Source organism: Callionymus lyra, chromosome 11 (assembly GCF_982586985.1).
Source record: "Callionymus lyra chromosome 11, fCalLyr1.hap1.1, whole genome shotgun sequence".
NCBI lineage: Eukaryota > Metazoa > Chordata > Actinopteri > Syngnathiformes > Callionymidae > Callionymus > Callionymus lyra.
The window spans coordinates 13,952,580-13,967,016 of record NC_141828.1 but is presented as its reverse complement, the minus strand read 5'-3'; the positions used below and the strand labels follow the sequence as shown (position 1 = coordinate 13,967,016).

Here is a 14,437-nt window from a genome sequence, read left to right as displayed (position 1 = left end):
AAACCCTTGTTGAAGCAACACTTTCCTGTCACTTTTGATTGTCTGTGAATGGACGAGGGAATTCATTCAAGTCCCGACAATGATGCCTTTTAAATATTAACAATGAAATTAAGAAAGGAGAAGCTCTGAATATTTTTTTTAAAAAAGAAAGATCCCACCACAGGTTTTTTTTCTAAAGGTAGGGGGGAAGGGCGTCTTCTCTAAGCACCTAATCCAGCACATTCTTGTTCGGAGTCTGAACTCAGGCGGGCTTCAATGCCATCCACTGGGGATGCAAAAGGCTGAGGTAATTGGATTGGAATACGGCATTGAGTGTGAGACAACAAAAGATATCCATCTCTCACATGGCTATGCAGATCTTTTGTTGCGGGCTGGAATTTATTTGGTCATTCACTGGGCTCTTACGAGCTCAGCGAGGACAGAGGAACAGGAGCAGGGCCACCAGGACTGGCTCAGACCGGTGGTCCCGCACACGGGCCAGGGGAGCGCCTGTACAGCCTGTGTGAGGATGCGTGAACCACCAATCCCCCCCGCCACCCCCCAAAGCCCAGGGGTCATTTGTGTGATCATTACCATAATCACATTAAGGCTGGAGGAGATTAGCACCGCGGCCTCAGAGGAGAAACTCTGTCTGTGCTCCATGACGACTGCAGATCATGCTTAAGGACAGTGAAACGCTGCCTGGATACCTAATGACCCCTGCACTGCACTCTCGCTCACTTGTTTAAACGTGGAAGGTTAAGTCTCCTCACTTCCACTTTCGCCCATCACAAATCGGGGCGACAGATCCGAAGATATTGATCCAAAAACGACAATATAACCAGCTTTTTCCGCAAATCCAAAAAACGTTTAATTTTATTAAGTCCAAGAAACCGGACCGACTTCCTGAATGCTCTTTCTCAAGGCACGTCATTCAGATTGGAATTGATGGTGGTTGAGTCATTTCCAGTCCTTAGTTAATGGGAACACGTTAGTTTTTTTGGTAGTTGTGGTTGAAAAAAATGACTCACCTATAGAGTTCCTGCCTCTTCACTCCAAGAGCTGTAACAAATCTTCGGTCAAAATGATGTGAGAAAATGACCGATAATTCCATTCCAGTTCATTTCCAGTTCAAATTTTGGTTTTAAAAATGGTTTCTTTTTGGCACTACTATAATGCAAAATCATGCATGACTGTTTATTGATTTAAGTCATTATATCATCTATTTATTCTACCTTTTTTGAAAAGCATAGTATAGCATAGCATAACATAGCATAGCAAGCTAACATCAAACATTGTAACTTAACTTAAATATTTTACTTTTCGTACTGTCTTTTTTCAATGTCTTTATCATGTTTGTAGAACTTGGAGATTTGTTGAATAAATGTAAATTGCAATACAAATCAAATATATTATTATTATTATTATGGGGCTGTCCTCTGCCTCTCACCCTAACTAGCTGCGATAGGCGCCAGTCAACACCATTGTAAGAATAAAATGTAAAAACCTACACATTAACACATTTAAACTACATTTCTAAATTTAATTTCTGAAGCAATTATAACACGTTTTCGAAAAACTCTGGCTCTGGCTCAGCTCTGAAAGAACACCTGAAGACCAATCCAACCATTTTATTATTTTGACCCTAAATCTATTTTATTGATGTCATTTGATACTTTTTTAGCAGTTAGAATCGCATCTATACTGATCATTAATCAAATAAGTTTAATGGTACAACTGGTGTCTGTAGTGAACTTGCTCGGACAACACACACAGTAAAGAAATAATCATTAAAATTAATTTATCTTTCCCTTCCTGTTCCTGTTATCAACATCCCTTGGAACTTTCATTGAGATCTTGTGCAAAAAATCCCCAGTACAATACCCCAATTTGGTGACCTTTTGCCTAATACCCAAAGTAAAAAAAATATCTTTAAAATATATATTTAAATTCCCTGGAATCAGCTCCGGGGCAGGTCACAGTCCAGACGAGATCCCACTCCAGTCTCCGGACTCAGACTAAATACTGTTCTCGGGGCAGAAAAAGGTCTCCCTGGGGTTAAAAACTTCTCCAATTAACCCTAATTAGAAAGAGCGCTTTAAGCGAGACTCGTAACCTGAGATGTCTATCAGCGGCAGAGTGCCGGGCGTATCTTTCATCTTGAAGTTCAAACGCAGGAAATGAGAGATTTCTGAAAGCAGTAACCCAAGACAGTAAAACTGGGTTTTATATATTGGGATCCCAGTGCGAGCTACTGTCCTCCTCTCTGGGGTTTTTAACGGTCAGTTTACCGTTAAAAAATACAGATAAGATAAAAGGAAAAGTACCACGAGTTCATCCCCAAAAAAAAGGAAATTATCTCTAAAAAAAACAATGGGAAGATTCCAGATCCTTCCTACTTATCTTGTTCAAACGCATGCAGGCGCGATGAGTGACGCCCTCATAAACGGCTGTAAAGTGTGACGGTGAAACATTGCCAGGTTACTTATTGATACAGTCTTTCGGGCTTCGGTTGCTATGGTTGCGCGCTGTGTTTCCGTTTCTTGCGACCCGGCGAGTGACCTATGTAATTGCCGCACACAAATCACTAACCACAGGGGCAGAGAGGGGGTACTGGTGTGTCCCGGCCACTGAACCACTTCACAAGTGGCCCTCAGAGATACACCTGGCCGCAATTGCCCTTTAACACCAGTGTGAGCGGAGAGAGGGATACAGGGGCGGTATAATAACGTTGCACCATCAATCTGTCAGGCTTTTTCCTTCGCTAAAGTGATCTGGATGGCTGAGCTATAAATCTAAACATTAACACTTTCACTCTGATTTGAGATTCGAACGCTCTGATGTGCACTCGAGCCACGGAACAACAGCTGAAGATACTTAATATAGTAGGAATACAACCATGTTTTAGCTGCGAAACAACGATTTTAAATCCATTTTTTTGATCGTCACGGATACAACTTGAAATCTCAAGTCAAAGTAGACCATTTACAGCTACAAAATGGTGGAGGGGGCTATGCTATATTCATTCTCCTGGGCTAGAAATCTGCAACTCAAATCAGCAATTTTGACATTCCACTAACTTCAGACCCCCTGTGAGAAACCGAGTACCACTTGGGTGAGATTAGCAAGTGCCACCAGATCACGTAAATACACGCGACCTCCACCAAGGATCATCTACGTTGGGTTGGCAAAGTCACTCAAAAACGGATAAACATATTTAAATGGTATTTCTTGTAAATGTTTATAATACGACAAGGACAATGGAGGATTACCATCTGGTTTCAGTAATCATTTAAAGGATTCTTCGGGATGAAAGAGAGCTTCAGTTAGAGCTGGTGGTATAACGCGATATTCTTTTCAACAACACTGTATTCGTGAGCACTACATCAATTATTTTGTTTTTTCATTTATAGTTCAATAATGTGTGTGTAAATAAAATAAAAAAATGTTTTACAATTAACATGCAAAATTCATGCAGTTTGTTTTTTTTGTTGCATTTAGGCATCTGGCATCTAGATGGCAGGCGTCATTCTCACCTTTGCATTTAAATAAACATTAACAATCCTACTAGATCCCAGCGATGACTGAGGACGAGAGGATACAGTTGACTCCAGCAGCTTATAAAGCCTGAAGTTTGGACAGATTTTGATTTAAAAAACAAATCAAACAGTTATGACTTTGTGGAGAGTCACATGGTCTGTAACACCAGAGTCAAGTACTTTGGCAATACTACAAATATATTGTTGTTGCTACAGTATCGCAATATATTGTATCGTTGCCCCTGTATCGTGATACGTATGGTATCGCAAGATTGTTTCGCAGAAGTATTTTTTAGTTTCATTACTGTTACCGTAGTTCCATACTTATTTATCTTCTTGAATAGTACCATACATTTATGATACTCTACGTTGACTATTTTTCAAATTCCGAACATGTGCTACAGATAGCCTGAGGTACATTCGAATTTATTGGGGTGTTTCCATCAGTTTTTCTTTGGCAGCGATATCAACGTGTAGTTTTAATAACTTTCTTCCTATGCTATTGAAGAGTTTTGGCTTCCATATGACTCGGAAACATGGACATGAATATTCATGTTTAAGAACCTGCCACTGACGTATCATTTCAGGCAGGAATGTTTCATGCATCAACATATTTTAGTTCTCCCTGAAAATACTCCTGAAACATGAAAAGATGTGTAGCATACCAGACATTTATGTAAAGGCCCTTGGCTGAGGCCTTGATGTGAGGTCATTTTTTCAATCCAGATGATTTACTTTTAGCACATAAGGAGGAGAGTACAAGTACGTAAACGTTTATGAGGCAGAATGAAATGTTATGGCGAAGTGGTTATAGATAGTAGGAACTTAATCCGGGATGATAGACGCTAAAACCTTGAGGGGAACATGTGGAACATTTATCCTTACGTACACACCGGTTTGTGGTTTTGTCATTCATGTTCATTAAGGTCAGCGGGAAGAGCGTTGGACTGACATCAAGAATGTTTCTTAGAGAGAGAGAGATACTGAGTAAGAGGAGGTCAGAAAAGGGTGGAATCTCCTCTTAAGTTTGGGGATAAAATACTTCCCCTTTTGTGGAGAAGGGTCTTGTTCACGAGTGAGGAAAGATTGATGATGGAGATTGGTTTGGTTAGGGTGAAGGAGGTTTACATTCTATGGCTATTAGAAAGACGCAGTGACATCACAAAAGAGGATGACATCACTCAAACCCTTGAGGGTCTCAAGCAGGCAACTTCTCACTCTTTTTCCTCTAGTGGAGTTAGATAGAGTTAATTCAAATTTAAACCAAGGTACCTCCCTGAAAACACTATGAATGTTCTAGGATTTTATTTTGATTCTGTAAATCTTACATTAAATAACACAACTTTATGTTTTGATATTTAATTAAAGATTTTTATAACAATAAATATCTGATCATCATCTGTCATTTGTCATCATTTGGTTTAAAATTGATTAATTTTCTCAATGAGAAATGACACCAGGGACACAATTATAAGCGTAATATATCTGCAAAAATGTAATGGGAATGTCTTAAAAATCTCGGTTCCTTGATTTTTTTTCGTCTTTCAATACCAAGTAGAAATTGCTCCTGTAAAAAATGCCGGTTACTCTGTAGTAAACTCATTGAAATGAACAGTATAGAACACAGGGAAATTCAATTTTTTTCAGGGGCCACATTATATACTTTTGACTGTTGTAAGAGGCTGTCAAGCTAATACAAAGAAGTTAAAAAAAAACTTCAGAACATTATGCCGTGACATTTTATTAAAAAGAAATACTTAAAAAACGATATCAAATATTAGAATTAACATGTTTTGTTTTTTTAAAAATCCCTTTTTGTCCTTTCTTCTTACTGCAGTCAGAATATTTAATTAAAAAAAAATCAACTGAATCTAAACTAGCTTTTTTAACTCCCCCGTGTATTTCTGAAGGGTGTACATTAAAATAATGTATAGCTGGTAATTGCTGTTGATATATTGTGTTTCATTTATTATATGGTTCTATTATTATTTCTATTATAATTATTATTGTTTTTTTTAATTATTATTATTTTTTATTTCAAAGCATGAAAACAAACATTTATAAAGAAAAAGGAAAATACAAAGAAAAATACCAACCTCTGTAAGAACTTTTAAATCTTTTTTTTTATGTACATTTTTAAATTTGTAATTGTTTTTCTTATCATGTTTTATATTCCCAATTTATGAAGAATTAAGGTGTATCAATCAAGACATTAAATTACAAATTATATCTAAATATTTTCCGGAAAATAAATATAAAAAAAAGACAAATAAAAAAAGGGGGAAAACCGTTATGTTGTTGTTATATATATTGAAATAAATATTTTAAATAAATAAATAAAAATAAAAATACCTTGCTATCAGCTGGATTTCGACATAACCATACGTTCATTCATATGTAAACATACGTTCGTAAAGATTCCGAGTCTGCGGTTTTTACACAGCATTTTTATTTCATTATATTTTTTAAACAGCTTTTTTATTTCAAAGCATGAAGACAAACATTTATAAAAAAAAAAGGAAAATACAAAGAAAAATACCAACCTCTGTTAGACCTTAAAAACCTTTTTTTTTATTGATATTTGAATTGTTTTTCATTTTTAATGTTCCCAATTTATGAAGAATAAAGTTGTATTAATCAATACATTAATTTACAAATAATTTATAACTATTTTGGGGGGAAATAATTATTTAAAAAAGGACAAATAAAAAAAGGGGGGGAAACCGTTATGTTGTTGTTATATATATTGAAATAAATATTTTAAATAAATAAATAAAAATAAAATAGTTCGCTATCAGCTGGATTTTCTACATAATCATACGTTCATTCACATGTAAACTTAAAGATTCCAAGTCTGCGGTTTTTACACAGCGTGGCTCCGGGGTCACAGTTCAGTCCCCTTTTTTTCTTTTTTTTTTAAACTTTTTTTTATATATATATATATATCCTCATCGCCCGCAAGAGTGTCTCGCATCAGCCCCCGGCTCTATGATTATGGTCACACCGGCGGTGTGGGCGGTGTCTCCCGCTCATGAATATGGAGGCAGCAAAACAAACGCTCCCTCCCTTGTGTTGAACTTGTGCTGCCTTCACTTCTCCTGCAGTCATCCAGTCAGTCACTGGGCTCCTCCGCCGCCGCATGGCTTCTGTGAGCGTCGCCTCTTCCCAGAGACAAGTGGAAAGTGTCTGACGACAGAAAGAAAGAGAAAGAAAGAGAGGAGGATAAAGAAAAAAAAGGAAAACGCGGGTGTTTATATGAATCCGGATCCGGCGCGCCGCGGTGTCCCGGTCGTTTAAACCGACGCTCTGGAGCCGAGTGTCGTCCGGACCAGCAGAACCAACGAGAGCCCACCGCAGTCCGGAGGCATGATCCTGAGACCGAGCTCGGCCCTGACGGCCTTCTTGCTCTTATTCTTCTCCAAGGTGCGTCGTGGGAAACACTTTTTAAAAAAAAGGGGGGGTAAAGGTCACTCGGTTCATTTTGCAAAAAAAAAAGTTGACCCCCAAAAAAAAAAAAAAGGTGGAACTTTTCTAAGGTTTGTGTGTTTTTTTTTCTTTTTTTTTCCGGTCCGTGTCTCAACAGGTGTCGGAGGGATCGGGACAGTTCGAGCTGCAGGTCGTGTCCATGCACAACGCCAAGGGAGAGCTGCAGAGCGGCGCGTGTTGTGACGGCTCGCGGAGCTCCGCTGACCGGAAGTGCACGCGGGACGAGTGCGATACTTTTTTCAAAGTTTGCCTGAAGGAATACCAGTCGCGGGTGTCCGCCGCCGGACCCTGCAGTTTCGGAATGGGATCTACGCCTGTGCTGGGTGGGAATACGTTCACTTTCAGGAGCTCGGCCCGGAATGACAAGTCCAGGATTGTTTTGCCCTTCAGTTTTGCCTGGCCGGTGAGTGGGACCCCTTTCTTCATGACCCCTTTCTTCATGACCCCTTCTTCATGACCCCTTCTTCATGACCCCTTCTTCATGACCCCTTCTTCATGACCCCTTCTTCATGACCCTTCTTCATAACCCTTCTTCATGACCCTTCTTCATAACCCTTCTTCATAACCCTTCTTCATGACCCTTCTTCATGACCCTTCTTCATGACCCTTCTTCATGACCCTTCTTCATAACCCTTCTTCATAACCCTTCTTCATGACCCTTCTTCATGACCCTTCTTCATGACCCTTCTTCATAACCCTTCTTCGTAACCCTTCTTCGTAACCCTTCTTCGTAACCCTTCTTCATGACCCTTCTTCGTAACCCTTCTTCGTAACCCTTCTTCGTAACCCTTCTTCGTAACCCTTCTTCATAACCCTTCTTCGTAACCCTTCTTCGTAACCCTTCTTCGTAACCCTTCTTCGTGACCCCTTCTTCATGACCCCTTCTTCATGACCCCTTCTTCATAACCCTTCTTCGTGACCCTTCTTCATGACCCTTCTTCATAACCCTTCTTCATGAGTCCGGTTTTCAAATCTCTGCAGTTTACTGTCCTTCAACTATCTCACAACAACACAAGAACGAGCTTGTAGATCTTTTTCAGGTGCAGGTGATCCCCCAAAAAAACCCACCTTGTCAAAAATACCTGCAAGTTTGCTTGAGACGAGCAATAAATCATGTCATAATGGGGCTGTCAATCACTTTGACCCTGACATAGTCACTTTAAAAGAAAGTGTCAGAAAAGTGAAAATAAATGTGAAATTTGAGTATGTATTGGCAAGAATGTAGGCGATACGATACGTATCACGATACAGGGGCGAACGATACGATATATATTGCGATACTGTCGGGGAAAAAAATGTACAGTTTAAGTATTACATGGGTACTTGACTATTGGAGTTTAGAAAACTCCAAACTTTAGAAAGAAGTTGTAACTTCTTTCATTTGTTTTGAGATCAAAATATTTCCAAACATCAGCTTTAAAAAGTTGCTGGAGTGGACTGTATCAGCTTGTCCTCAGCATGATCTCAAAGGATTTCCTGAATATTTTCACTTGTAAAAAAAATCTATTTTATTTATTTAACACTCAAATTGATACGACATGGTGGAAAAAACGTTCACTGTATAGATATGTTTCCACACCCCTATCTTGACTTAAACATATTAAGTATATAACTTTAAAAAGTATTCTATTACTGACAGGTTTTCCCCTCTAAGAAGAAATATATCGCAGAACATTCTAATGTAGTTTTCTACCACTGTGAGACGTTCAAATGTTCTCTGCATCAACCACTCCAAATGTCAACCATCTCTATGTATCTTAGTACACACGATACGCAGTCAAACCACACTTTTCTGGTTTCCTCATGTGTCAGCTCTTCTTCGCAGAGTCAATAAATGAGCCTGTGGGAATGTTGTAGGTCTGTGAGAGATGATTTGCTGTGCTGGAGAACATTGGGATGATGTGAAGGGAGAAAGGGAAGAGAAAAAAGAAAAAAAAAAAAAAAAAAAGACTGCACAGACTGACTGGCCCCAAAGTTTGGCTAGAATTCTCCACTGCTGTGCCTAGATTTCAGTTGATATGAAGGCGATGTAATTTTTCAATCCAAAAACATGCCTTTAAAAAAGAAAGTGTCATTTAATCCGCGTTTCTGTTGTCTGCAAAACAAAGCGGATCATTTCGGTTTCCACCATCGGATATCTAGTTTTACAACGTTCTCATGCTCCTGTGAAACTCGATATTTTTAACATGTTCTGCACCTTTTGTGTCTTCATTAAAAAAAAAAACAACCCCAAAATGAAACAAAGGTTTCTGTTTATATCCATGCTATGGTAACAGTTAGTTGGCAAGAGATTGCTCGGAGGCAGTTGAGTTTCATCTTACACGCTGAATATGATTACTGGAGAGAAAACACTTTAGAAGTTGTGGTGACATGTTTGACACGTTTTTGCAAGTACAGTTTTGAGTAGAGAAGAAGTGAGGATTCCCTCGTCTCTCTTAAATCTCTTCAGTGATCTTCAGGTTTTCATCGGTTGATTGTCTGCCGTGGACAGATGGTGGTGGTGGTGGCTGTGGTGCAATTGGGTTGTCGGGTACTCTGAGTTCATGAAGCCGCCCCCCTTTATCCCTCCCTTTTTCGTACCTCCATCTCTTGTGAGCTTCCATCAAGTTGGCCTCTTGTCCGGGCCAAGGGGCTTTGTTTAAGTCACGCTCGGTTGGACCCCAGGCATTTCATCACTTTAACCTTGCCACCCACAGTAACCGCTGCACTTAATGAGGCTCCACACATGGGCTCCCATCAGGTTAGGGCGAGAGCCAAACACCCAGCTGTACGCCCGGGCAGCGGGGTCATCTTTAGGGTTTGCTGTATTGGTCAATACAGTGAGGATTACGGGGTAACAATGTTTTTTTTGAGTAAAATCCCAGGGTAAGCAACCGGAAGCAGTTGGACCACAAGCCATAATTCGTCGTATGATATCCATCCTTTTATTGCTCAGTTTCTCGCCGTGGTATATTTCTTTAAATTAATCTAAGATGAATGTTCAGGTGAGTTTTATCTGAATCGTCCTCGGGGCAAAAAGGGGCCGCCGGCATCTCTCGCAACTAATGACAATGTTTGTTTTATATATTCTCCTCTGATGTGGCAGTTAAGTGAACTGGCTCCAGTGTGAGAGTGAAAAGAAATCTCTTCTATTTTCTCCCCCTCCACCTCGCCCTTTTTAATAAGGCCTTTTTCTTTTTTTTTTTTAAGAGCGTTCTTGTGGTGTTGTGGCAGTTTGTCATTGCATAATGAATCCAGAGACTGTCCCCAAAAGAAGTGTGACACTGGTTCTGTCTGACTCAGGGTTTACCTGATTGTGTGAGAAACAAGCTGTGTTGTTGTTGTTGTTAAATGGTATTCTGCCTTTTCTTATCCTCCTCCTGGGTCATGTTTTGATCTTGTTTTGTTTGCGGCACATCCAAATTCTGTTTGTGGTTTCCTTGTTTTAGTTGGCAGTAGGTGAGATTCCTTTGCACGGGCGAGGCTCCGTCACATCCCAGCTGAGCGGTCTTAAAAAAAAAAGGATTGTTAATAGTCTATAGATCGCACAAGACTCTTTTCTCTCCTGTTCCGATGAAAGCAAACAATGCATTCCTTCTCCTGCACCATTACAGGCTTAGCGGGCGATTATCGGAGTTTGTCTTTTCATGACTGAGCCTGAAATTAATGGCAAACGGGGTGTGCTTCTGAGAATGTTGCTTCGATAATGGCTTCGACGATCTCGCCCATTACGAAAAAAAAAAAAGATTGATGAAGGGAAAACTTTTACAAGACGTCTTTCAACGTGGCGTCGTTTAGCTCCGAACCCAAGTAGGTATTCCTTGTCTGTATTCAGGACTTTCTTTTGAAGTCTTCTAAAGGATTAGGAATTGGTTTCTAGACCCAGCCTGTGTTTTGAAAACTCCCCCCTTTTCGGAGAAGATCCAGGAGTGTTGTATGGCAGTTTAGCAATCCGAGCTGTAATGATTTTTAGTTATGTCTGTTGGACACCGTCAGCATGGCCAGGAGAGATAAGAAGACATATGGCCACACTTACTGCTTCCTGAGTTTCTCTGTGTTTGTGTGTGTGTGTGTGTGTGTGTGCGTCTGCAAGAAGAGGGCGTGCACTGCAGTTCAGAGAGAAGTTGTGAGTCAGCTGGGAGCCTGGGAAAAGTGAACCTGGCAATAGCAGACCGTTCCAGACTGATAACCGCTAAGAAGTTATAGAGTGTTAGTAAATGAGGAGTCAGGCGCTATCGGGGACTCTCCGGGGTCAGTTATTTGATCTGGACCCCGGCTTCGCCTCGAGAACGACGAGCCTCCCTGTTAGATCAAGGCCTCCCTGACGTTGTTCTTGGACGACACGGGGGCCCTCTCGAGACTCGGGGGGGTTGAAAGTGGGATGATCGAGCATCGAAAAATGGGTGTGACGAAAATATTACGTGAATAGAATAGAAACCACTTATGTTTTTAAAAGCCTGTTTCTTTTAAAAACATGATCCGTCGTGAGGATGATCTACAGCTGCCGTGTCGAGGCAAGTCGACGTGGAGCAAGTTTTCGGGTGTGTTTACGGGCCTGCAACGAAAACTAATAATACTTAAATATTTTTGCACCTTGACAACTCGTTTTGAGGACACAACAATCTCTGCGAGACTTTTTGTTGACGATACTCGATCACACGCGTCAACCGATCAAATTAAAACACGACTGGATAAACACTTTGGCAATATTATGGTCCGACATGTACTTTATCTTTACAATTCAATTCCCCCTTTCAACATTTGAAATATCGCAGGTGGCAATGAGGTCGCTTCACCGACCCCCGCTGCACTGCACACAGCAGGCCATAAATTGTTGCCTGACCTGAAACCATCCTGAATACACATGAGGACCAGCTGTACATGTTTTCCCAAAGTTCTCACCATTAACATTTTCCTAAAGCTTTATTGAATTATTTTCATTAGTTTCTTTTAAATCCCATGAACATAACATAGTGATGATGCAAAAAAAAAAAGTGTTTAAAGGAATCCAGGGTTGGATATTTATCCGATTATATCGGATTTCCTCCCGCATTGTTGCCTAAGCCAAACATTTGCGGCTGGGAGTGATGCGTCATTACACCATCGTCTGTTACAACTTGTTGTATTTGTCGCAATTGCGTGGCTTTGATGTGGAAATGACCTCTATTTTCGTTGTGTCGTCGGTTCCCCTGTTCTTTCAACGGCTGGTGATGAGTGATTCCTCCTGATCTGTGATGACGGTTTCTCAGTGACGGGAAGTTCTTTGACTAGATGGAATGATTTAATATGTGACGCTGGTTTTGTATTATGTGTGGGTGCTTCCCATGCATCACTCCATTCCCATGATCCTCTTAAGTGTCTTAAGAGGCGTTATCGTGATACACCAGTCATGATGATAACGTAACGTGAGAAAACAATCTTGGGTTAAATGTTAAATTTAAGCCGTATAGTTGTTGGCGTCTTCTACCCTTATTGTACATAAGGGTGGTTTGAGTCAATAATTGTAATCTTAATGTTGTTTGTTTTTGCTTTTAAAGGCACAACGTGTTATCTATGGATCTACTTACAATGTTGAATCTGAGATCATTAGTTTGTTCGGTTTGGCTTCAGCCCACCTTACGTATGTACGTCTTAATTATTGAGCACCATTTATTCTATTGTGGTCGCAAGGAATCCGATCCTTCTAAATTCCTGCACCAGAACTTTGCTCGTGTTATTGCTTTAACACGGGCACCGGTATTAACCGATTTTAGGTATCGCATTACTTCAGACTCTCCTGCTGCGCGAAAGCGATCCCAAGCCAAGTAGTAAGTCAGGAATACTCGAGTAACGTCGAAACGTTGGCACATGATGAGACGTTTTCTCGTCGGAAAGATTGAAGCCCTGAACGACTGACAAAACAAAGGTAAAGCCAGGGAACGGGGCTCGGCGGGTGAGTCATGCTGTTCTCCTCCTCGGTTGAAAGTGAACAAGGGGTTTTCCTCGCAGCAGGTTTGTTTACCATGAGGTCATCCCGGCGAAGAGACAGCCAGTAATGTAGGATCTCTGAAATGCCTCCAAGCAGCGCAGTGGAGTGCGATTGTAACACGGAGGTGATTCTAGTAGAGTCCCGAGTGCTAAAACTGAATTAGTCTTTTATCGCGACTGCTTGCTTTTTCTTTTTTTTTTCTCTGTGACTCCGGCGCTCGCGGGCTCATTGTTCGCTCCCCTCATGACTGTGGCACAGGGCGGTGCGAGCGCTGTAAGATGATATCGGTGTGAGCGCTACCGACCCCGGATCAGACAAAGCGTTTCGGGTGCTGCTGAAATCAAGACGGGCCCTTGAGAGGGGTAGAACTCCTCCTGTCTTCAATTTTATCCGTCAAGGCGGACTTTTATGTTTTTTGTCATACCACGGCGAAGAAGTCTGAGTCATGCTGCGATAAGCATCTTAATATGCATAAAATTGGAGATAATGGAAGGGATTAAATAGCAGCGTGAGATGTCTTCTTTCTCAGAACATTGCAAATCATCCCCTCACTTTTGGAACAGTTTCAGCGCTTGTCTAGAGCTTTCCTCTTTTCTTTTTTCTTTTTTTTTTTGGTCCATATTTAATGCTTGTTTCATACATGTTTTCTAACTCAACGTTCTTTTATTTTCCCTCAGAGATCCTACACTTTGATAGTGGAAGCCTTGGACTTCAACAACGAAACCAGCGGTAAGTCCCCCTCGTCTGCTATCTCCATCTCGGACCCCCCGTGTCACTTCTCGTTCCCGAGAAGACGTCGCGTTGAAGGACGGAGGAGGAAGTTCCTCTTCCGCTCGGGGTCCCACTCGGGTGTGCGTCTGAAAGAAAGAAAGTGTGTTGACAGGTGACTGTAAAGGCTAAGAGCAAGGGCAGGAAAAAGGGGAGAACAAGTGGGGACAGGGTTGACCACCGCAGACGGCGGTAGGAAGTGACTGCGGCGAGGAATAAGTGTGCGCACGAGAGGAACTCCCCCCCCCTTTTCTTGATGAAAGTGTTGATTCCACCGATGAGTGATGTGTAGGTCCTGGTTACTGCCTCTCACCACCAAAAAAAAGAGCTGCTTTTTGCAGTACAGAGATGGAGCTGGAAAAGTTGAACTAACCTGCTGAGGTTTTGATGGCTTGATGGTTTCTACTCCAGGGTCTCGTCTAGTCCCCTGTGCTTGTTTATGCAGGTCTGCTTGAGGTCAACAAAGTTTCGTCCTTTTCTGCTGTATTTGCCGCTCCCCAGAGAGCTATTAGGGCACTGGTGTGAAAAGCCCCCTGAATGTACACACTCTCATCGGTGGTTAAGCCCCTCTGAGCCCCTGCAGGCTGGCTCACAACCCTTTGCGGGACCAAATATTATTATTATTATTTTTTTTTGTCCTCTGATGAAATTGGGAATCTAAACTCAGCATTTTGTTGTTTAGATTTTGCTAAATTGATCTCAAGATTATGGAAGTAAG

General features: G+C 41.1%; 1 protein-coding gene across 1 annotated transcript in view; it reads left to right on the top strand.

Annotated features, from left to right (window-relative positions):
• Positions 1 to 6,635: 6,635 nt before the first annotated feature.
• Positions 6,636 to 14,437, top strand: part of jag1b (jagged canonical Notch ligand 1b) — a 32,561-nt gene continuing 24,759 nt past the window's right edge. Inside the window, exons 1-3 of the mRNA XM_087802702.1 lie at positions 6,636 to 6,941; positions 7,102 to 7,407; positions 13,629 to 13,680. Of these exons, the coding sequence (XP_087658828.1) occupies positions 6,885 to 6,941; positions 7,102 to 7,407; positions 13,629 to 13,680 (415 nt within the window). The 5' untranslated portion in view covers positions 6,636 to 6,884. The remainder of the gene's footprint in view (positions 6,942 to 7,101; positions 7,408 to 13,628; positions 13,681 to 14,437) is intronic.